Source organism: Cyprinodon variegatus, unplaced genomic scaffold, assembly GCF_000732505.1.
Source record: "Cyprinodon variegatus isolate N-32 unplaced genomic scaffold, C_variegatus-1.0 Scaffold316, whole genome shotgun sequence".
Taxonomy (NCBI): domain Eukaryota; kingdom Metazoa; phylum Chordata; class Actinopteri; order Cyprinodontiformes; family Cyprinodontidae; genus Cyprinodon; species Cyprinodon variegatus.
The window spans coordinates 92,715-115,611 of record NW_015150769.1 but is presented as its reverse complement, the minus strand read 5'-3'; the positions used below and the strand labels follow the sequence as shown (position 1 = coordinate 115,611).

General features: G+C 40.0%; 1 protein-coding gene across 1 annotated transcript in view; it reads right to left on the bottom strand.

Moving 5' to 3' along the window:
• Positions 1 to 2,469: 2,469 nt before the first annotated feature.
• The window catches only part of znf423 (zinc finger protein 423), a 95,397-nt gene continuing 74,969 nt past the window's right edge, over positions 2,470 to 22,897 (bottom strand). Inside the window, exons 19-21 of the mRNA XM_015384555.1 lie at positions 16,733 to 16,864; positions 15,290 to 15,405; positions 2,470 to 3,333 (exon numbers count right to left, since the gene is read on the bottom strand). Of these exons, the coding sequence (XP_015240041.1) occupies positions 3,304 to 3,333; positions 15,290 to 15,405; positions 16,733 to 16,864 (278 nt within the window). The 3' untranslated portion in view covers positions 2,470 to 3,303. The remainder of the gene's footprint in view (positions 3,334 to 15,289; positions 15,406 to 16,732; positions 16,865 to 22,897) is intronic.

Sequence of the window (22,897 nt, the reverse complement as noted above, 5' to 3'; positions counted from 1 at the left end):
GATTACGGTACACAATACCACCTGAGGCCCGTCTCACAAAGCAGGTTTAACAAACTCAGACCACAATCCTCAAATCTGAATTGATCTAGCTTAAAGTTTAAAACTCGGAGTTATTGGTTTCACAACGGCTGCTGTGAGTTAGTTTAATCAACTCTAAGCAGGTCCCTTCATACTTGAGCATATGTGTAATAAGTATGAAAAGCCATAATCAGTGGAGCACCGATTCAACAAGTCACCATGAAAGCAGGAAGTGCCTGTTTCATACCATTGGAACTAGAGGTTTTAATGCATCATTAAAGCCGCTGTCTACTTTTATGGCAAGGCTAAAAACATTCCTTCTTGATAAAGCTTACAGTTAGAGTGGGTCAGGTTATCCTGAGCTATCTCTATAGTTATGCTGCTGTATGCCTAGACTGCTGGAGGACATAGGGAACCCTTTTCATTATTCTGCTTCGTCATCTCTTTTATCCCATTCTGCGGAATATGTTAGTTCAATCTCCAACTATATATGCTCTCGTTCATCCTGTGACGTGGGAATGCTCGGAGCTCGACTTCTTTGCTATCTTTCCTGGACAGGAGCACATGTGGAGTTCGTTAACAGTTACATTTTGTATCTCTGCTTTTTATTTTATGTCTGCTTCTGTCTCCTTCAACTTCCGTCCGCCTCGGCAGATGGCCGCTCACACTGAGCCTGGTTCTGCGGGAGGCTTCTTCCTGTTGAAAGGGAGCATTTCCTCTCCACTGTTGCTACATGCATGTTTGGTGTGAGGGATTGCTGTCAAATCAATGCAATCAGCTGATTTTCTTTAGAAAACTGACCTATCTGGTTGAATTGTTCTATTAAAGTCCCTTGAGATGAGAGTTTGGCACTATATAATAAACTGAACTGAATAGCTCTTAAGGTATGAAAACTCCAAAGTATTCCTGACATAAACTTAGCAACATCTACAAAACACCTGTTAATCTGGTAATTTGATCTTTACCAGTGAGCCACCAGGTGATGACAACAGAGACTTTGTCCCCTAACTTAATTTTCTTTAGATCCCCCCAAGTTCTGCAGCATTCTTATCATCATTTAAGCACACTTGTGGTAGCCTGACGTAGTCCTACTCAATTCTAGTCAGAATATGAGTCTGATGCTGCTCCATAGAGCTGTGATTATGGGGCGTGTTTCGAACGAACCAGGAAAAAAATGCCTCTGCACTCAATTGGATAGACCTATAACCAATAAGAGCAACGGAGTGCGTGACGTATGTTAAGCCAGGCACAGTTGTTGTCAACAAAAATCAAAGCGTGCAGTTTCACGCCTAGAATAAGAAGATAAGCCTTGATCGCGTTTCTCTGTTCCTCTTTTAAAATTAATTTGCTGTCGATATCTTCTAGAACAGACCTAATAGCAGAATCTACACACCTCAACTCTCCAGCGGCAGCCATTGTTGTTGTCACCCATGCGCGCTTTGGTCACGTGGTTGATTACGTTACTGTTGATCATCTGTCCATCATCGTATAAAGCCCGCCCTGACAATTTGATTGGCCCGCCAGATATTGTGCGAGCATACTCGCGTGACTGTTGAGCAATGCCAGACCGAACTTCCTGACCTCAAACGTTGTGGGCGGGACTAAGTTCGGAATGGCACCCAGGCTACACTTGTGGTATTGTATGTCCCAAAATGCATTATACAAATAATATGCACCTAAAACCTATAAAATATATTTATATATATATATACACTTTTTTGCTGCTATTTAAAGGATCTCTCAACAAGCATTCTTTTTTTTTTTACTCCAAACAATTAGGGGTTACGCGGCATAAAATTATCTCTTAACTGTGCTGATCTAAGATTTGGTGATTCTCTGCCCTTTGTCCCATCAATCCTTTCTTAACCATTTATATTTAAATCCTTTCTGATTTTACAAAAAAAAAGTAGCAAAGTAAAAAAGGACAAACTGACTGACGAAAGATTGAGGAGGAATGTGAAGGATTTAAAAAATTCTCCAGTTAGACCTGCATCATGAAGTGGCACCATGGAGTAACAACGTCTTCAGAATCATAAGTGTGTTTTCTGTACTACTGTCATACATGTAAACAAGGAAATTTTAATCTTCTGTTAGAAAAATGAAGTGAATTCTTAATGATCTGCATCTTCCTTCTTAGAGTGGTGAGTAGAGATGAGAAGAATTCCAGTTAATTCTACCGCTTTAGGATTAATTTCCTGTTTAAGCCTCTCTCGGAGCTAGTTTCATCTTCGAAACCAGATCAAAACTTCTAAAGTCAACCAGGCGGGTTAAGCTCGCAAAGAGATGAGATCCTGGAGCTGAGATCATCCTAATTGAAAGATTCCCAACATTTGCAGACACGATTACACCTAGGTTGCAGTTATTGTTGCAAAGAAAGCAGCAAGTGCTTCTGTAAATAAGTTGACACCACACAGAAGTTCTTTATTTCTCTTTTATTTGTTTTCTTGTTTTTTTTTTCTGTACTAGATTATTGCAATCTGGTTAATTCACATTTAAAAACTGGTCTTGGACCAGACGCACTGAAATCATTGATAATTATTTTTACAGTAACCATTACAGGCCCCATGTCTGGAAATCCCAAATAAAAAAAAAGAGCAGAAAAAGAAAGAAAAGATCTGTACGTTTTTTTCCTGCACTTTATTTTTGTTTTCATGAATTTTTTAATAGTAATTACAAAAGGAAGAAAATATATAACAATCATAAAAAGGAAAGTTTGCTTGTGGGGGGGTCAGGAATTTTACGACTGGCAATCACAACACAGCACGAGTACCTACTAACTGCAAAAAATAAAATATTGAAAATAAAGGCAAAAAGCTAAAAAAAAAAATAGGACTTATGAACACAAGAAGCAACTGAGGGGACAACATAGCGATGCTTTTCCTACAATCTACCAAAAGTATAATAAAAAAAATTGTTTTTTATTCAGTTTGTTGGAAAATAAAATAAAAAGCATGAGTCAGATGGTGGCTGGTGGGAGGAGGGGGTTTTGGAAGGGACAATAAAAAATACTGCACGTACAATACCTTTGTTCACCCTTCTCCTCCCATCACGTCGCTCTTACAGTTTTCCTCTCCCACTTTCCCCTTTTCTTTATTTAATAGCATTTCCCATTAATATTCCGTCCCCCCGCTGCTCCTAATGGCCGCGCCCAGTCGCGCGATCGTTACACTTTTACATGTGAGTAGCAAATGACACTTTGATTGGCTGTGATGTGGAGATGTGGGTCCCCTGCCGGCTCCGGGTCGGGGGCGCGGCTGAGCTGAGGGATCCCACTGGGCCCCGGTCTCACTGCGCGTGCTGGCTCAGTGTGTGGTTCTGCAGGGAGAGACGGAGAACGGGAGAAAGAGTGAGAACACATGATGGGAGAAATAATGGGCTGCATGAGCAGAGAGCTTTCCACTAAACTACAACCGCCAGAACAGAAACACAACTGCCTCCCACAGAAGCAACAGCAAAATCTCTTCAGTTCAGACAATCTGATGGAGGATGAAAGACAAGCAGAGGAGGCGACCCACCAGAAAGAGGCCGTTTATTCCTTTTAATGTGTTTCTGCAGACTATTGTTAAATGTTTTCATATTAGACATTTATTATGGATCTTGATTTTATTCTCTTCTCAACAACAAAAACACTTTTTTATATATATCCATATTTAAATAAAAAGCATTAGGTTTGTGTAATTGTGGGGCTACATTACTGTAGGAGGGTTCAAACCAAACATCAGGGGGTTGCTACAGTAGTTGGAACCCCAGCTCTGTCCATTTCTGTCATGTCCTTGGGCCAGACACTCCACCTGTCCGGTGGCGCCTCTGTACCTCTGAACATTAATGAAACGCAGCAGACAGGGAACTTTCTAGACTTTCATCTGAACTTGGAGAGAAGATTGACCAGCTGAGGAAAAACCAGAAGTCCTGATTTTAAAATATAACAGGTAATGTCAAATTTATGGAAGCAGGAGCTCTCAGATTAAACTTAAACTGAACTTTTTCAGCTTAATTTAAAAAAAAATCTGTGGTAGAAAACTGATCATCTTTCCCACATGGGAACATTGTGGTGGTTGTGGAGAGGGATGTTTATCAGAGCTCAAAGGAAGAGGAGTGGAGCTAAAAAGGCTGAAAAAGTCTTGAGACCTTGGAGAATACTTCATAAAATCTAAAAGGTTTTACATCGCCCTCAGCATCCTCTTCATCATACTGTCTTACGACAACATTCTCAGTCAGAAGCTCCTCCAGACCTGCTGTAATACAGACCCCTACAGGAGATCCTTCCCGTCTACAGCATCAGCATCCACAACAATGGGTTAAAAAACAAAAACTATTATTTACAAAATGTATTTTTTCTAGAGACAAGGTTAGAGGATCACCTCACATTGACCCTCACCCTAAGCCAGAGCTCACCCATTAACCAAATATGACATCATCCCAGAAATCTTTACCACTTTCCAACCCTAAGCACACATTGTTTTAAGAAAGGAGACCCTTTCTTTGTCAACCCTTCCAATAAGCCATATCTTTATGAAGGCTAACCTTTGACCTGCTAAGTGAGCCCCAGCAGTTTAAGATGGAGTTTTTATTTCTTTTCGGTCTTATCTCTGATTCCTGCTTGCGTTGACGCTTCTCCACTTCTGGGAAGTATTTTCCAATAATGAAGAGTTGTCTCTCTGAAGATTGATAGACTTTATAATTTGGAGAAGGTCTGAAAATCCTTCCTGGATATAATGTGGGAAACATGCATCTAAGGCAGGGGTCTCAAAGTCGTTCCAGGAAGGGTCGTGTGGCTGCAGGTTTTCCGTCCAACCAAGCAATAGCACAGCTCATCAAGTCATCATGTTCAGACTGGACTCACTTGATGAGATGGCTGGTGTCTGGTTTGCTATTGCTTTGTTGGAAAGAAAACCTGCAGCCACATCGCCCTTTCTGGAACCACTTTGACTCCCCTGATCTAAGGTAACTGCTGAAGTCTTTCCAACGCCCCATTGTATTAAACTAAGCTTTGTCCCCCTTTAAAAACAAACTGAAAAAAGCCTTTCATTTAGGCGTAATGATCAGTTAGTGCTTTTAAACAGGAGAACTGTAGAATCCATTCCTAACCAGCATAGACTGAAGGTGGACACTGTTTTTCCACAAGGCATGTTTGTGTTTTCCTTTCTGTGGTTTCTGTCAGAACCTCCATGGAGCTCCGACATGTTTATTCAGATATGGGAGACCCTCGTGTCTTTTCATTTTGTGATTAATATTTTACAGAAAGCATCTCTGCACCTCTGAGACGCCTTCGCTCACATCTCTCCAAAGGCATCAGAGCATCAACACTTGATTACAATGAAAAAAAAAGGTTCCATCTTTTAAAAAATTTAAATTCAGAACAGCAGCGAGAGCTCAAACAGAGACTGATGGAAGGTCTCCAGGTAAAACGCTGTACCACGTTGTATTATAAATGAACACAGGGTGAAGAAGAGCAGAAAATAATAATAAATCAGCTGGATAAAAAATCATAGGAGTAAAATAACATACAAATATATAAAAGCTGTTTTATTTGAACACAGAAGTAAATCCTATCTGTGCTCATGATCACATGTATCATGTGTCCTTTTCTCGCTGCTCTGCATCAGCCTCAGATTGGAACCAAACTCGGGATAATCTGGATTTACCGGTTCAGAACTTAGCTAGCATTACATCTAAAGCTGGACAGATACAGCAGAGATGACAGGAGATGATTGGATGGATTTCTTTGGAGGAGTGTGGAGATATTTCCACTCAGAGGCATTCTCTCTGATTTTCCCCGGATAGTGCAGCTTGCTCCTGATGAATTCACCTCCCGTTTTCTCTCTGTCACACACAAAGAGCCGTTCCCACAGAAACCTTCCCTGCTTCCTCACAATTCCCAGGGAGATCTTCCCAATCAACGGCGCCCCTCCCCACCACTAAAAGCAGCTTTCTCAGATTAATCACTCCCTCTCTGTGATCAGCCCTGGTATGGCAAAAAAAACAAGGGACAAAAAAACAGAGAAGTGGATGGTAGGAGGGGAAATAGAGAGGATGGAGGGATGAACAGACCAGAAAGGGAAGGACAGGGGAGGATGGGGACAGGAATGGGATGGATTATACGTGGTTTAGGCTTGATAAAGACTTATTTGTCATTCTATGGCCGCTTATCTTTCCGTGCATGTTTTGTTGAGCCCTTTGGTGCATTTGTGTGTTTGTGTCGAAGCTTTAGAGGCTGAACTTCTCTGTCCAGAGGAAAGTAAAGAGTATTAATGTCCCCCACTGGAGAGCAGCAAGAAGGCTGTCGCAGAAATACGGCAGCAAATGAGCAAAATAACCAACGGGACGGTGAGAAGTAAGTGTCCCCTCCTTCTGTGTCAGCATGGAGGCCTCTGAAGCGAGTAGGGAGATCTCACTGGGGGCCACTGACCCCATTATGATAGAAAACCCTCCTCCTCTTTATCTATTTCACTCATCCTTTGCCTCAGCTTTCCATAAGCTTCGAGCGTTTCCTCTCACAGCCAGAAGAGGTCAGACTCATTCTTTTTCAACCGATTGAGAAGACTGGAGCTAAATGTGTCCAGCTTCCTGATGGAAAGCCATCCACAGACTGTCTGACCTCTAAAACTGAGACCAAACTTTAGTCACTGTGAGGGAGAGAAAGGAGATGGAAGCAGCTCAGCTGATAGCGGAGAGATTTGGTGGAAGGACGAAAGACTGAAGAGGAGAAAGTCTGTGTAAACTCCCCGGAGGAGCTGACAGAGCTGCAAAGGATCACTGGAAATAGTCCAGGAGGGAAATACGACAGTACACTGAAATGCATCATGTTGACAGGATATCAGTAGATGGTGTTACATAGGAACAGCTTTAAGAGCGTCATTACTGAGGCTGTTATCCATTGTGTATTTTTTTCATTAGAAATGATTTTGTCCAGTTCTGGAGGGTGTTACAGAAACGCATCAGACCCTTCAAAAGATTATTGGTAAAGATAGTTGTTGTTTTTTCTATTGAAATAACTCAGTGATTTCATTGGGGGGAGTCTCTTCATGGCATACAAATACACTAGAGAAAGATGGGTAGCATTATGATACAGATCGCACATTTTATTGTACAGAAATTAAAAAGAGAAAATCCATTTTTAGCATTATTACAGAAGCTGATCATAATAACAACATAATCTAAATTAAAGGTGTTAATCACATTATTAGATATAAGCAACGCAAAAAGAGAAAGATGGACTCCTGTCCAATCTCTACCATACCTGGTGATACTTTGACAAAGTCCTTATTTGATAAATCCAAAACAACTTGGAAATGGAAACATTGTAAAAAAAATTTGTTATTAGGGCTGTAAAAATTACATGAAAATGCTAATTATTAAGATTTATTTCTTAACTGTTTCTTTTTAAGCAGAATTAACACATACGTTTGATCCTATCTGTGCTGTAGTTTGAAGTCATTTTGTTTTGCCTGTCATCCAGGTCAAGGCAGAAATAAAACAGGGTTAAACCAGAAGCAGCTGGACTTTTACTGAAAACATTTCCACACCTATCAAGGAGTCAATTCTTATGGCTCACTTGAGCTATATGTCAGGTTTTCATAGTAATAAACAAACTAAAGCAGATGAAGAAAAAAGGTGGAGGATTTTCTAATTATTTTAAGAGCATCAAGACTAGTTTATGAGTCTGGTATGGATAGGAAGTCAGGGCCCATTTAAAACATTTGTAGAGTATCATGCTTTAATACTAAAACCAACACAGCAGTGTGTAAGGAACCCATTTCAACTTCTGTGTCATTGTGTCTTTTACACATTAACCGATTAGATTTTAAAGGTTTGGTTTTGTACAAAATAAAATAAATGTAGGTAAGATGAACAGAAGCTACTCCTGTTTTAAAGTAGAGTTCCTGTAAACTCACCAAAAGCAAATAAAGAAATCCATGTAGCAGTAATGATGAGTTATATCTTTTGCTCCTGAAACAAGATTATTTTTATTATCTATTAAATTTACATGATATGGAAGCTTGTCTTCGGTGCCCGACTGGAGAATGAACTGATTGTTTTCATTTGAGCTGAGCATGTTTTCCTTTCAGTATGCTGTGTTTAATCTTATCCTGCAGCTACAATACAGTGTGGGATGTACTGCAGCCATAAGTGTGACAAGCAGAGAAGTAACACAAGTTAATGACTTTCTTATACCTTCCCCAAACCAATTCCAGCAGTGCTTTAAACAAATATGCATGAATAAAAACCGTGATTTGGGTTTTATTTCGCCATGTTTCACTCTGCAGAGCGTGCAGGCGATGGCAGAAAAAGCCAGCCCATTCCAGGCCAGTCGATGCAGAGGCCTGCTATTGTTGTTGCTAAAGTGCTTAGAGAGAGCGAGGCTACAGCCTGCAGAGCCATGGGCTCCAGGGAAATATGGCCCTGTCGCAGTCACCCCCCCCTCCAACAAGAACAGATATGTGAACAGATTCACGTAAAAACACAGAACCAGACACAAACCCACAGAATCCCAGGAGGAACTGCAGAAAGAAGGATGAGAAAAAAATCCATTCTGCTCTGTCACCTTTAATGTGTTTGTGCATGCTCTGAGGCAGTGCAGCGACTGCAGAGCCTCCTCAGGTGTCACACAGGTATCTGTTTGCATAGGGACTGTCCGCAAAATCTGATTTGCTGCTTTGTAATGATGCAACCAGACCTTAAATCAGGTCTCCTCTCAGGTGCCAGGTCTGATTTAGGAACAGGAAGGGGAAGTGATGTCCGTGTGTGGCGGTTCCACCTCTCAGCGACCGGCTGTCAGTGCAGGAATCTGTGTCAGTTACTTGTGTGGTTTTCTTCAACGCCACATGAAGGATCACCTCAGTCGCCCCTGTGGTTTTCCATGAGTTTCATGGTATTTTTAGCTCCTAGTTGAAACTCTTCCAGCAGCACATTTAAGGGTTTGCATCCATGTCTGAGGCTGGCAGATGGGCCGTCTATGTTCCTCCACTCCCTGGCTTTTCTTCAGCCCCAACCCGTCCAGGACAGGAAGCCCCCTCGGGAGTAGATCAAAAATAAACCTTGCCCTCGACATCCTACAGACATGGATTCCCTGCTCCTCTATTCGTCTCTGTCTGCCTCAACATAATCTTTGCTTTTTTCATACTATCATAAACAATACTGCCTATTCCTTAAATTCCCAGTAAAAACTTAACATCATCTCTGTCCAGGTGATGACCCATCGACCTCTCAGTGCATCCTGTTCGGGATGCTCCCCTCCCTTTCTATCTCCCAGAGGGACTTCCCTCTCCTGCTGCTCCTGGCCCATCCAGCCGGGCTGGGAACAGTAAACACGACCAAAAATATACTCACAGCGTGACGGAAACAAGCAAACAACACATAAATCCAAGCCCTTCTGAATCTCCAACACATCCGCAGCAAAGGTGGGGCAAACATTTGTTGTGAAAACTAGGAAATGACCTCATCCCAGGCTGAAATACTGTACGACTAATCTAAATGATAATGAAGGTGGTGCAGACTCGGAAACTGATTAGGAAAGCTTGACTGGATGTTTGTGGGGGAGTTAAAATAACAAGGAAATAAACCATTTTAAATTTCCTGCTAGAGGAATCGGTTACGTCTCAGAAAGCAGCAGAAGTTGCTGGTTTGCTAACAACACAGAACCAACTCAGAATGTATTTCTATTCCTCAACATCTATAGGAACCTGAAGGAACGGATATATAACTGGGGTTTACTCAGACAGCAGGAGTTAGTGGCAAAAGGGCTCGAGAACAGAAAAAAAATGCTTCTTTAGTCCACAACTTCCCGGAACTGAAGCTCCACATCTCCTCAGGTCAACTTTAGGCCCAGTTTAGCTTCAAAGATCAAAACATATCTTAAAGTTAACAGAAATTGTTTCGTACATTGTTTAAACTTCACTTGAATACATAAGAAGTAAAAAAAAAAGGGAGTTAGGTGTGTGCTAGGAAGCCTGCTGGTTCCCAATGTTAAAGTTCCTGAGTAAGACGTTTAGTTCCTGAATGTTTCCGGGTGACAGTGGAGGCTCACAGCTTCATAAAGGATGAATAAAAAGGCAAATTATCATTAGAATATGCAAAGTGCTTCTGACCCATAATGATGATAACCCCCCTTAAAGAAGAAAAAACAAACCAAAATGACAAAAACGAATGTTTAAAGCAAAGAAGAAAATATATGTCAATGGTCCTTCACTGCTTTCCTCTAAATAAAATGATCACTTTTTAAAACTAAAACAAAATTAAACTATATACTTATACTTTTGGTGCAATTTGTAGCACTGTTGCCTTGCAGCAAGAAGGTCCAGGGTTTGATTCCTAGCCTCGGGTCGTTCAGGATTTTGCACCTTCTCTGCATGCACTCTCTCTGGCTTCCTTCTACAGTCCAAAAACCTGATTGGCATCTCTAAGTTGGCTTTAGCAGTGAGTGTGTGTGTGGCGGTATGCCTAGTGTTTCCCTTTATTAATTTCAAAGGAGTAATTGATACACATCTGTATAAAAATCACATTAAAAAGAATAAAACAAACAAATCTGACCTAAAACTGTTTCATTTGCAGGTAATAAAACTGTAAATTGTAAAATAAATTATTATATGAAAATAAAATATTTCTTTACATGGAATTAAGATTTAAACATAAATAAAATAGATTAAAAAGGAAAACAAAAAAAGGAATAAACTCTACCTAAATGATAAAGTATTAAAAATAACTTTTTAAAAGCAATTAAATTTAGCAGGATAAAAAAAAAATGCATCAAACTATACGATCAAGGCCCATCTTAAAGTTTTGGTTAAAGGTTTTAAAGGTTATGGACAATAAGAAGTGTTTTGTAATTTATTTTTAGATTTATTGTTCCTTGATCTGGAGTCAAAGTGAAACAATTCAACTTCAGCAGCAAACATTTTAAGCTTCATCTTGTCTCTACAGATGTTTTACATTACTTATTTGCACATTTTTCTTAATTCATTTAATTTATTCTTCATAGTTAAACATTTTTCAATAGTGTAATCCAGCTATGCCTCTCCACTGATCCTTTATGTGGATCCTCTTTCAGATTCATCTCCCTGATGGAAAAATAAGGGAAAGTCTTGGGATTCAGAGAGGTAGAAATATGTTTGTGTTTGTGAGAGAGTCCCAGGTCCCTGCTCTAATAACACAGAGTTTCCCAGTGAGCGGTGGGGCAGCTGCCTTGGAACACCGCAGGGATCTACGGATCAAATTCACCCACACACACTGAGCCGAGGGATGCACGGATCAGAGGGTACACACTGCAACTCCACGCACACCTAAACCTTATTTCCCAGTTCAGACACATCCACTCTTTTCATAATTCAGTTAGAGAGAGGGGCTCTGAGAGTCAGACAGAGCTGGGATTATTTAAACGCAGCTCATTTCATAAAAACATCAGGCATCGAACCAGTTTCTGATCCAAAAAGCACCAATCGGATGGAAACAGAACCTAAACTGAAGCTTTTGGAATCAAAACTCTAGAATCCGTGTGCATTTTTGTTCTGAATTATTTCAAATTTCCTGTTTTCTTAGTATCATGACAGGTTTGATTAACTTCGACCTCTTGGGGACATCTGAATCTTTCCTGATGAGACATACAAGTGAAACTGTAAAACATCAGAGAACAGAAAGAGGTAAATCCTGATGAATAAGTGTATCTCCATCCTGGTATATATTTGATCATCTGGCCAAAGGTGTTGTCCCGCAGCTTACAGAAGAAAAAAAAAAAAACAGGAGAGCAAAGGGGATGAATCAGAGAGAAGCTGCATCATAGCACCTCCTGGAGGCCTAGTGATGAAGTGAAGTTTAGCGCTGTATGGAATGTGACAAATTGACTACAGAGCATCTTGTGAATAAATGCATCTAAAAAAATAAACACATTTACAGATTTTTAAATTCCAGATATTATTTTTCAGATTCCATGTTATATGTTAAAGTATGACCATGACCCATGATACCCCGCAAATCTCCCTGAAAAATATTGAAGAAGACCAAATATAAAACATTTATTTAGTTTTTTTTAATAGGCATGTAAAATGAAAAAATAAGAGTACAAGCTATTTAAGAATAAATAGATATAAATCTTTGAACTTGAAAGATGATCTCAATTTTGTTTTTGTATACAACTAAGAAAAGCCTTGGTGATGCCCAACACTTTTTCTATAATATCTTTAGCTTCCCTGATTTTCAGCTTGCTGTTTACTTTGCTCCTGAATCTAAAGAACTAAAATAAAAAGCTGTTGTTGGAGTCCTGATATCTGATACTGAAATAAACAAAGAGAAGCGAGCAGAACTGAAGCTGAACCGACTGTGAAACTGCAGAGAGAGAGATCCAGGAGGACGTCAGTGATCAGGGCCACAGCATCTCTTATTTACCCACACACACATACAGAAAAAAACATCTCTTATTTACCAGCTTACGTCTGCACTATTTATGGGACGCTGGGGAGAGGCACAGAAGAGAGGAAGAGAGGAGAGGGGCTAAAATATGCATAGGGGCTGGATCTACAGGGACAGCAGGGGGGAGTCAGACAGGAAGAGGGAGGAAGTGAAAACTGTGGCAGGAGCCATGATGGAGAGAGCAGGAGAAGCGGGCATGTAAGTGGGGCTGAAGGAGAGAAACCAGGAGGGAGGAAGGGATGATTCAGTGCTGCCTCTCGCCTGCAAGCACCCTCAGGTGGCACGCTGTTTGTGAGCCGGACATCATACGGCCCTTCCGAGGCCCCGAAAGAGGCCAAAGCTTTTTCTTGCTGGCCAAGCCGCCTTCCTCCATCCATTCATCCCTACCTCATTAAAACACACACAAATTACCCCATTCCACATTCTCTGGCAGATGTGCAGAAGCACAGCAACAGCTCGCACTCACGTTAACCTCCACGGTGGAGGCTCTCCATCTCCCCCGGTCGGCCTCTCCGTCTAGCCCACTTAGAGCGCCCTCCCATGAGGCGATGAAGTGTAACGGGTCGGACTCAGGCTGAAAGTTCGCATCCGATCACTCGCACATGTTTGGGCAAATACCAGAGAGTAACAAGATGGATGCTGGGAGAGTGCTGCAGTCAAGCTGAAGCACAGGAGGCCAACAAGATGCAATGAAAACAAAGGAATAAAAATAGATTCATCCAAAAGGTTTCTAATTGGAACAATGTGGGGACAATTATTATTATTATGAGTATTTTCGCAAAAGTCCTGAATCGATTGGATTTTGATTAATACAGTTCTAAATCGATTAATTTCGATTCGATCTGTTTTTACAATAGTGAAAGAGGTTCAACTGTGTTTCAAAATACTGATGTATTTTATTTTTTTCCTGTCACATTAAACACAAAGTGCAAACTTTTAAATCAGAAAGTTTAAACTCGAGATGTGACCAAAACTGTCTCATAAGTGCAAACTTGTTAGTGAAAAGTGAAAAAGTGAAGCCTTACTCAAGCAAGCAGACTTGACACAGACATGCATGAAATGGCAGACATGCATGAGCTGCATTATCTCCACTGCGAAACCATATTTGCAGTGTTGTCTGTAACAACTACAGGGTGTTTGCTAGTCAGCCGCAATTTATTAATGTCTTCAGTCAACCTATTGGCTATATTTGCAGCTGTCTGGCTTGAAGTCATCTTCAGTGCATCTTTCCTGCACATTTGAATGTGAACGTCACGTGCGTCACAATAAAACGAATCAATCTCCTTCGCTAGACATCGATTTTGCAAAAATGTAAAGGAATCGATTCAAAATCGATGAAATCGATTTTTTTACCCAGCCCTAATTGTGAGTATAAATAACCCTTGATGGGTATATAAATTATATAGACATATGTATCCAAAAGCTTGTTTTGACAACTTCCTGGTCCTATAAAACCTGACAAGCTGCAAGCAGGTGCTGCTGATTAACTAACTGCCATCAGTGTGAGGATCAGTTGAGTTAGCCTTTCTGAAGCATTCAGGAGACTGTTTATATAGTTTTCTCTGTAAACAGCATTTTCTCTTTAAAAGGGATATTGGCCATAAATAACAAAGATCTGACTCCATGGGGGTGGAGGGCTGGTGATTTGGGATAGTTTTCTAAAAGAAAGAATTAATAGATTTGAACCATGACCTATGTGTACATTGTAACCTAGAAACCAACATGAGTTCATCCAATCATGGCTGCAATGGTCCAGTCAAAGTCCAGACCTCATAACGACCTAGCAGAAAACAAAAGTGTTCAGACCGCAATGAAGTGAAGGTCTTTTTTTATTTTTGTCCTCCTTTTCTTTACTTTTTGGTTTAAAAATAGTTTAGTATTAGTTAGTTGATGATTTTATCACTTTAAGAAGTACCAATTATGAGAAACTGTACCTGGAGACAGATTCATTTGGATAAAGAGTTTAATAAAAATTAAATAACAAAATAGCTGAATTATTCGATTTGAGACATTTTAAGCATTTTTTTGGCATGATCACATGGCACAGGGGAGGATGATCTTGAAGACATTAAACCTCTGACAGTCGATTCCTGATTTTCCTGAGGACCGGGATGGCAGGAGAGAACCGTGATGGAGGATAACTGGAGTGTGTGTGCGTGTCTGTGTGGACATTGACCGACAGGGTCCAGTGGTCACCCTGCTGTTAAATGGACTGGCCGGCCATATGCCCACCACCTCTGGCACTATATCATCACCACTTTATGTGCTTGACTGAGTGGCTTTCTCTGCAGGAGGCAGGTGAGCTTAGCTGGTCTTCTGAGGACCAAATCATAACTAAAGCTGTTGTTTATTACTATATTAGAGTGATTCCATACTTACATCTCCCTGCCAATATAAACCATGTGTACCAGCAGAGCTGTGCTCAAGCTAAATCTTATAGAGCACACAAACTAAAAAAAAAAAAAAAAAAAAAAACTGAAAAAGTTGGATTTTAATCACCATTGAGTGCAGTGTTATCATAGACTATGTTGACACCAGTGCCCGATGATTGACTTGAAAACCAAACAATCTGCAGCTAGATGAGAGGAAGGTTAAGACCAACGCTAAGCTGGCTGCAGCTGGCTATGGACCAACTCCAGTGTGACTTATATCTACTTATAGATCTGATTCAAAATGAGCTGAATCCTGCCAGAACCCCACCAAGACCTCATGAGGAGAGACGGAGAGAGAGGCATGGAAAGTTGGGGAGAAAATGAGGAATAATTACAGAAGAGGCATGAAGTTTTATCTGGATAAGATTCTTCATCCATGGAGTGTCCTTGGTCAGACAGTCCTGTTACTGCACACATTCACAGATGAGTGAGCCTACCTGGAGCTCTGTCTGGAAGAAGAACTTCTGTGGACACTGGGAACAGTCATAGATCTTGTCCTCCTGACCATGCACGGCAAAGATGTGCTGCTGCAGCTTGTTGGCCTGCACAAACACTGCAAGGAGGACAGACAGAGCGAAGCGTTGCAGCATTAATGGGATGGAGTCTTTGCAAACAGGGAAAACAAAATTCATGCCTGGATAAAAAAAAAAAAAAAAAACTGGAGAAAAAGAGAACTTTATCTATGTGAAACAGAGGGATTCTTTCAATTTTTCAAAATAAAAATTCTAGGACTGTGAATCTGGATTCAAGCAATGCAGAGAGTGACTTCTCTAAACATCAGTTATCTAAACCGGAGAAGGAACTGAGGGCTGATGAGGAAGCAGCTCGCTGGATTAAGAGAAATCAACTGTCACCAGAACATGTGACATTTATCAATTAATCATCTCCTTATTTTGTCTTTTAACTTAAGCTTCAGTGTTGTTTTGTATTCCCCCCCCCCCTTTTGTTACAGTAAACTTTTGGTTTCCACTCCGAGACTGCTGAATTATTAAGCATTCCCACAGGAGCTGAGCCTATTTTACTAATTCATGAGCCACCAAGGAATACAGTTAAAGTTTAAAGTGTTGCTGCACCTGGGGGGTGGGGGGGGGCACAAAGCACAAGACAAACTCAACAGCCATGAGGCGGGTGGTTGTGGGGGGTTGATAGAGTAAAGAAAAGTGCTGAATGTGAGAACCTAATTTGGTCATTTATTTCCTCTCTCCTGTGGATTAAAAACATTTCATGTTTGTAAACATGCAGATATTACAGCCTGCTGCAACTATACACATATAGTTATACACATATATCACAGCTTTAAAGCTCCCATAAATGATCCACTGTGTTGAACTGAGCCGATAGGTTTTGAAAATGTTCAAGTTAGCAAGGGTAAACTTGCTTTAAGTGTCTCAAAATATCTAAGCTTCATTTGATTAGCGCTGATTTTAAATTTGAAATACTTCCAATGGTCAAACACTAATCAATGGTTACACTAATCATATGTTAAAAACAGTATATATTGAAAATTTATGTCTCTCATAGCAGACAAAAAAAAAATAAACTAAAACTATAATCAACATGCCAAAAAAGTAGTAAACCTCTCTTTTTCACTAAAAGAAAAAAGCTTTCCCTCCATCTAAAGTTTAATTTATTGACTCACAGGGACAGAAGACAGCTGTCCTCCACACTTTTCAGATTTTCCTTCATAAAAGCCTTTGAGTTTTTCAGAGACCCTTTTTTTTTTCTTTAAACTATCACAAACCAAGGTCAGAATTTTTATACACAAAAAGTTTCCTGTTTCTATAAACTTCATATCAGACTGAAGTCTCACTAAGTTTATTCAGCTTTTATCTTTCTGTTTGTCATATGTGTGTCCTTGAACATGTTAGCGTGCGTCTTACCTGTAAAACAGACGGGGCACTTGAAGGTTCCTCCCATGCCTTCGAAGCTGTGCTCTATCAGGTGGCAGAGCAGCTTGGCAGGTGAGTCGAACATCTGGTTACACAGCTTGCACTCGTGATTGATGCCCTCCTCTGCAAATAGGAGACAGACACGCATGCGTAGGTTAGATTAGGCAACACGGAAATTTGGAAAGTGTGATTTAATTTCAGGATATCAACACAAAACTAAGAACAGCTGTTTGATGTATACAAAAAACAAGTAGCAACAAAGGCACTCATTGAAAATAAAATCTGCATTAAAAACTCATTTTATACTCCTCCTTAGGTTGTGTTTCTTATAAATATAGACAAACCAATTTTTGGGTTGTGTAGAAGAAAGTTATGCTTTTATATTAATTTACTTGTTTTGATATAAAATCAGATTGTTTGGCTTAACAGTGTTGTTGCACATCCTCCTTTAGAAACACAGAACTCAAATGATCAGATTTAACATGAGGTTATCATTAGATTTAATCCGTGATGCTTTACAATGCCACTGCACTATAACCTGGTGTAATAACAGTGCAATAACTGTGTAATAACTATTCAATACCCTGCACATTAATCCTATACTGCACAGTTTTTTGTTTTTTTTTTACCTGCCACCACTTTACCGTACATAAGATACCTTACATCCTTAGTGTACATTTTAATTAATTAAATCAAGCAAAAATCAGGTATAGTATGGTAGGCTAATGTAGACTAGACAAGGTAAGCTAATGCAGTGAGCTAGTAAACAGACTCAAATGGGGAAGATCAAATCAAGCGAGGGAAAAACTAATCAGCTGCTACTGGCGATGCCTAAAACCAGACCTAAAACCAAAGGTGATTGTGCCTTTATGGCAGTGGCACAGAGACTCTGGAATAACTTGCCTTGGCATATTACATCAGCAGGCTCCTTTGAGGTTTTTAAATCCTCTTTAAAATCACATTTCTTCTCCCTGGCTTTTAATCATGTGTAAGTGGACATTTGGCAAAATTTTATTTTAAATGTTATTTTATTCTAAAATGTATTTCAATTGAAACATTTATCCTATTCTATTTTTATGTGTTTATGTATTTTAGCCTTCAGTTTTTATCTTATGTTCATTAACTGTGATTCCTGTACAGCACTTTGGCCAACCCCGGTTGTTTTAAATGTGCTTTATTAATAAGTTTATAAGTAAATTATAAATAAAGTTTGAGTTGAGCTGAAAAACTAATGTTTTCAAAGATGAGGTTGGCTAAATTAAACCTGAGTTATGCTGTTGTAAATTAATGTAAAAATAGATAAATAAGATTAGATGTGTTAAATTAAACTAAACTTAGGTCATGTTAAATAGGCTTATTCAACCCAACCAATGATTCTAAAGAATCATATGAATCTAAAGTAAGAAAAAATATGTTAAGATTGGCTAAGCTAAGCAGATCAGGCTACATTAAAACAATCTTTATCCCTCATCTCTTCTTTACTGCTTTTTGAATGCTGTGCACAAGCTGTTAAGATAAAAGCATTTAAGCGATGACGTACTTGTTATTATTAGTCTTTTATTATATTGTATTTCATACATTTTCAAAATATCAAACTTGAAGCTGACTATTTATGAAGATTTCTGTGTGTAGAAAATAGTGTCACAGATTACATTTAGTGGCTTGTTTTGAGTTGTTTTGAGTTCAGTGGTCAAACAATGGGCGCTGATCTAAAAAATGGTTTGGTACTGAACTGACAGCAGTTAACAAAACAGTCAAAGCCTGAAGAAGGACATCTTGAAAATGTATTCATTTCCTATTTGGAAGCTTATAAAGGAAATTAAATATAAAAACATTCACACTTTTACAACTAATATTCAGGTAATAATGAGATGGGATCCTTGCTAGTGTGCAGAACAAATATTCTTAGCTGTGTTTTTCTGTTTGTATCTATTTTCAGATGGTGTGAGTGACATCACTGCCCCCATGGTGAAAGGCCAGATGAAGGTGGGCGTCGTAAACACAAACACACACGTGCACCCCTTGGTGATCGAGTCCCCTGCCTGTTGTCCTTATCACCAGTGTACCAAACAGGTCCGATACCCCAGTCGCCCACGCACACAGCACGGGGCAACACACACATACACACACGCCACAGGACCGAACTGCCGGGAGACATCAGATGGTGTCGTCTGCAGGCCAATCTGTGACCCCCGCCGAGCTGTGTACACATACACATATACAACAAGCCCTCTTTTCTAACACTTATCTCATGTCCTGTAAGTGCTAACACACACACACATTCTGCAAAACCTCCACTGCAGGGGATCGCAGGGTTAATAACGTCTTCAATCATGCATCCATGACACCCATACTGACTAATGCACACACGCACACCAAGATTTTTATCTCTCCTTGCCTCAAAGGCCATCACAAGGGTGCCCTAATCCCATCTCAATAGCTGTGTGTGTGCGGGTATGGGTGGATGATGTCCTCCATGGTCCCCATCTCCAAACAAGCTCCTTTTCACGCACACAGACACACAGAAACCTCAAAGGCTGCGAGGCTGTGAGGGGCGCCAGCGTGTCCGAGGCACACTGAGACAGATAGAGGTTCATTATCATTTACCAGGAGATTGAACCAGCAGGACAGAGTCACATGGAGTGACACATGCAGAGAGAGAGAGGGAGGAGGAGAGAGAAAGTGAGCAGGAAGGGTGTACAGCAGCAGCAGCTTATTCAATTGTTTCACATGTCTTGTTTGATAAAGTTTAAATCTTAACGTTTGTTAGAGCTTTGTTTAAGAAAAGAGACACAGGGATGAAACTATAAGAAGTGCCTACGCATCACTGATGTCTGTGTGTGAGGGTATATTAGGAGCAGGGCTGTAGAGAAAGCCTCTTTAAGTCCATGTCCGGTGTGTGTGTGTGTGTGTGTGTGTGTGTGTGTGTGTGTGTGCTGGGGTGGGACCCCCAGAAGTTGTCTCCAACTCTTCCACACTGTCAGGATCCAATAAGGGAGTCAAACATCAGCTACCTCTATATCCAACAATTGATAAATAGATCTTAATTGCTCTTTTCTAGTCATACAGACCATTTAATGTGCTCCAAACTAGAGCCATATTTACTGAACAGTACTCACACTCATCCTTACTCCAAAGCCCACGCTGGTAGAAAACCCACGTTCTACAGCTGAACCAGCATTCATAGTCAAACCTTCAATTTTCAGATTCAAGGACAACTATCCAGACCACTGGGCCACAGTCCTACTGCAAAGAGCAGGAAATGGAAAAGATATCTCATAGATGCATAACAAGGGATTGCCAGCACTTCATGGAGGTTGATGGGGTCAGACTTGGGGTTTTGCATGGGATCGGAGGGTTTTGTTTTGAGACCACCAGAAAATTGTAATCAGGGTTCCTGTTGTCTAAACCAGATCATGATGGGGATTTTTTTTTATTTCCAGAAAAGAAAAAAAAAAAAAAATAGAGAAATCTATGCCTTCTATTTGAACACATTGGGAATCATCCCACACTAAACCTAAAAGACTTTGGGTTCACAGTGAACCCTCGTTTATCGCGGGGGTTGCTTTCCAAAAAGAACCCGTGATAGGCAAAATCCGTGAAGTTATTATTTATTTATTTATTATTTATTCTTTATTTTTTTACAGTTGTTATACAATGAAATACAACATTGAAATCAAGGAACAAAATCTTTTTACAGGCCCAAACATTTGTTTAACAAATAAAAGTACAGTATAAACATTGTTAACTACTGTACTGTACTGTAAAATAATATAATTATAAATAAATAAGTAATAATTTTAATCTTAAATACGAACTGAAGGGTTAATATTGCGGGGATCAGCACCGCCCCGCCCCGGAGAAAATGAAAAATGATTATGAAAAAAATACAAATTATAGTAGGACAAATAGTGACTCACATGTACAGTACAGTACAGTATTTCACTGCTGTTCTGACGGAGCCGCTGCATCCTGACTCTGCTCTGTGGCGTTTTTTTCTTCTAAAGCCTGCGGTGCAGGTGTGTTTTTTGGAGAGAAAAACATAGTTATCAGTAGTTGTTGTCGGTCTTTTTTCTTCTGGGCCAAAAGATCCTTATAAACCGACATGCCACCATCGATTATGTTTGACAATAAAGTTTAACAATGTATGATGCAAATCCTTGAAGCAGCAAGACCGTGAAGAGTAAACCGCGTTAAAGCGAGGGTTCACTGTATTGGTCCGTCCTGTTCTTTTACATCAGGTTGTAAAATCTTTTTGTTGTAAATGTATAACAATATGCCTTATTTAAGTTCCACTGTTTTAGCTTATAAATATACATAAAATTAAATAAATTAGTTCAGTCACCAATAAGCTTATTGTATGAGTGAGCATATGTTGGGTTCAAAAATGTAGGTTTGTAAAAGAAGAACTTGAGTCTATACAGGAAAGAGATTCAAGCAACTTCTGCAGGAGTGGAAAGAAAGCCCAACCCAACTTCCAGCTTTTTTCCTCCGACTCCCCTCCTGCAGCCGTCTTTTATTAACCCCTCCTGCAGCCGTCTTTTATTAACAGAACATAACACATGGTTACAAAACAGTATTCTTCTGACAGAACAATTGATCAGTTCATAAAACAGGATGCTTCCACCAGAATCACAAGGCAGGGTGGTCTCCTGACTGAATCACAAGACAAAGTGAAGCATCTACTTGCTCAAATGTTTCATAAGCACACACAGACATTAATTTCATAATCATCATTGAATAAACCTAACAGCATAGAACCCAAAGTTCTATGTTGCTTGGTTTCATTATTTGTAGGTTCCCCGTGCAAAGAGACATGATTTATGTAATATCAGCTCGGAAAAGTAAACTTTATGAGATCATTTATGGTCAATCAATTAGTGTGAAAGAAAAAAATAGCAATGAAAGGAAAAAAAAAATCCAAACCAGAATGAATGTGAAAACCTCAGAGAGAACAGAGGAGAGAACAGTGAGGTGCAGCGAGATAATTGGGCTGTCCGGAACAAGGGCATGGAGAGAGGCCTCTAACGCCTCTGCATGTGTGTGTGTGTGTGTGTGTGTGTGTGGGTCCCATGAAAGACTCCTCTTTTCTGACAAATACATTGTTTTGATCAGTGTGTGTGTGGACGTCTGTCTCTGTGTGCTGTTCCCCATGCAGCCCGGCCCGTGTGCGACTCATAGTGAGATGACAGAGTGGCAGAGCATCCTGCCGCTACGCTTTGTCTCACAGAGAGCATTTGATCCAGCAGCACATGAACACACACATCGCTGGGAGGCCTTCGCCGGGACACAGAACACAGGGGAGGAAACAGGCAGAGGCAGGGTGAAGGTTAGGACTAAGAGTTTGTACCAGCAACCAACTCCAATCTAACTTTTTCAACATTTTAACTCGAAAAACTGATCATAATGATCATTCTTTGATTAAAATGTAGCGACTACAAACCTATAAAACTGGTTTTATTCATATTTGCAATAAAAATAGAAACCTCTAATCGACGCATTGGTTTCTAGAATCTACTGAATCTGGGCTAAATTCTGTCAATTAGTATATATTATAAGTGATCAATTTGGGATTATATTTAATAATTATTATTTAATCCATCTTTCTTTAGATCCTGTATACAAGTGGCTGAAATGAGGTCTGTCTTTAGGGTGGGACGGAACTCCTTTAGAGATTGGTTGAGGAGTTTGGGCCATCTGGAAGGGGAGCCCCTGCTGCTCAGCATCGAGAGTCAGCTGAGGTAGCATCTCTTTTCAAATACGACGGAGGGACTATATCGCTCAGGCTGACCTTGGAGCACCTCAGCCTTTGCACCTCAGACTCCTTTCTTTTATTTTAGTTTATTTTTGGTATTTTGTTTTATCTAACATGCCTTAGATTGTATGACGGTTTGGGTTAGAATCAATGTTTCTTCTTATAAGGCAAACACAAATGTAATTCTATTCTGCTCCTTTCAGTGAGATATTGGCTTTGGGGTTATCTATGTTTGCTGGAGTTTTGGTTAAAGAGAAAATAAGCATTTCTCCATTTGAACACAAATTATATCCAGGAGGCATCTAGTTGACAAGCTCTATTCAATGTAAGATCATCTGTTGAGGAACAAAGACATTCAGACAGCATTGGTGTGTTTGTGACAGATTTGGTTAGAAGTTGGA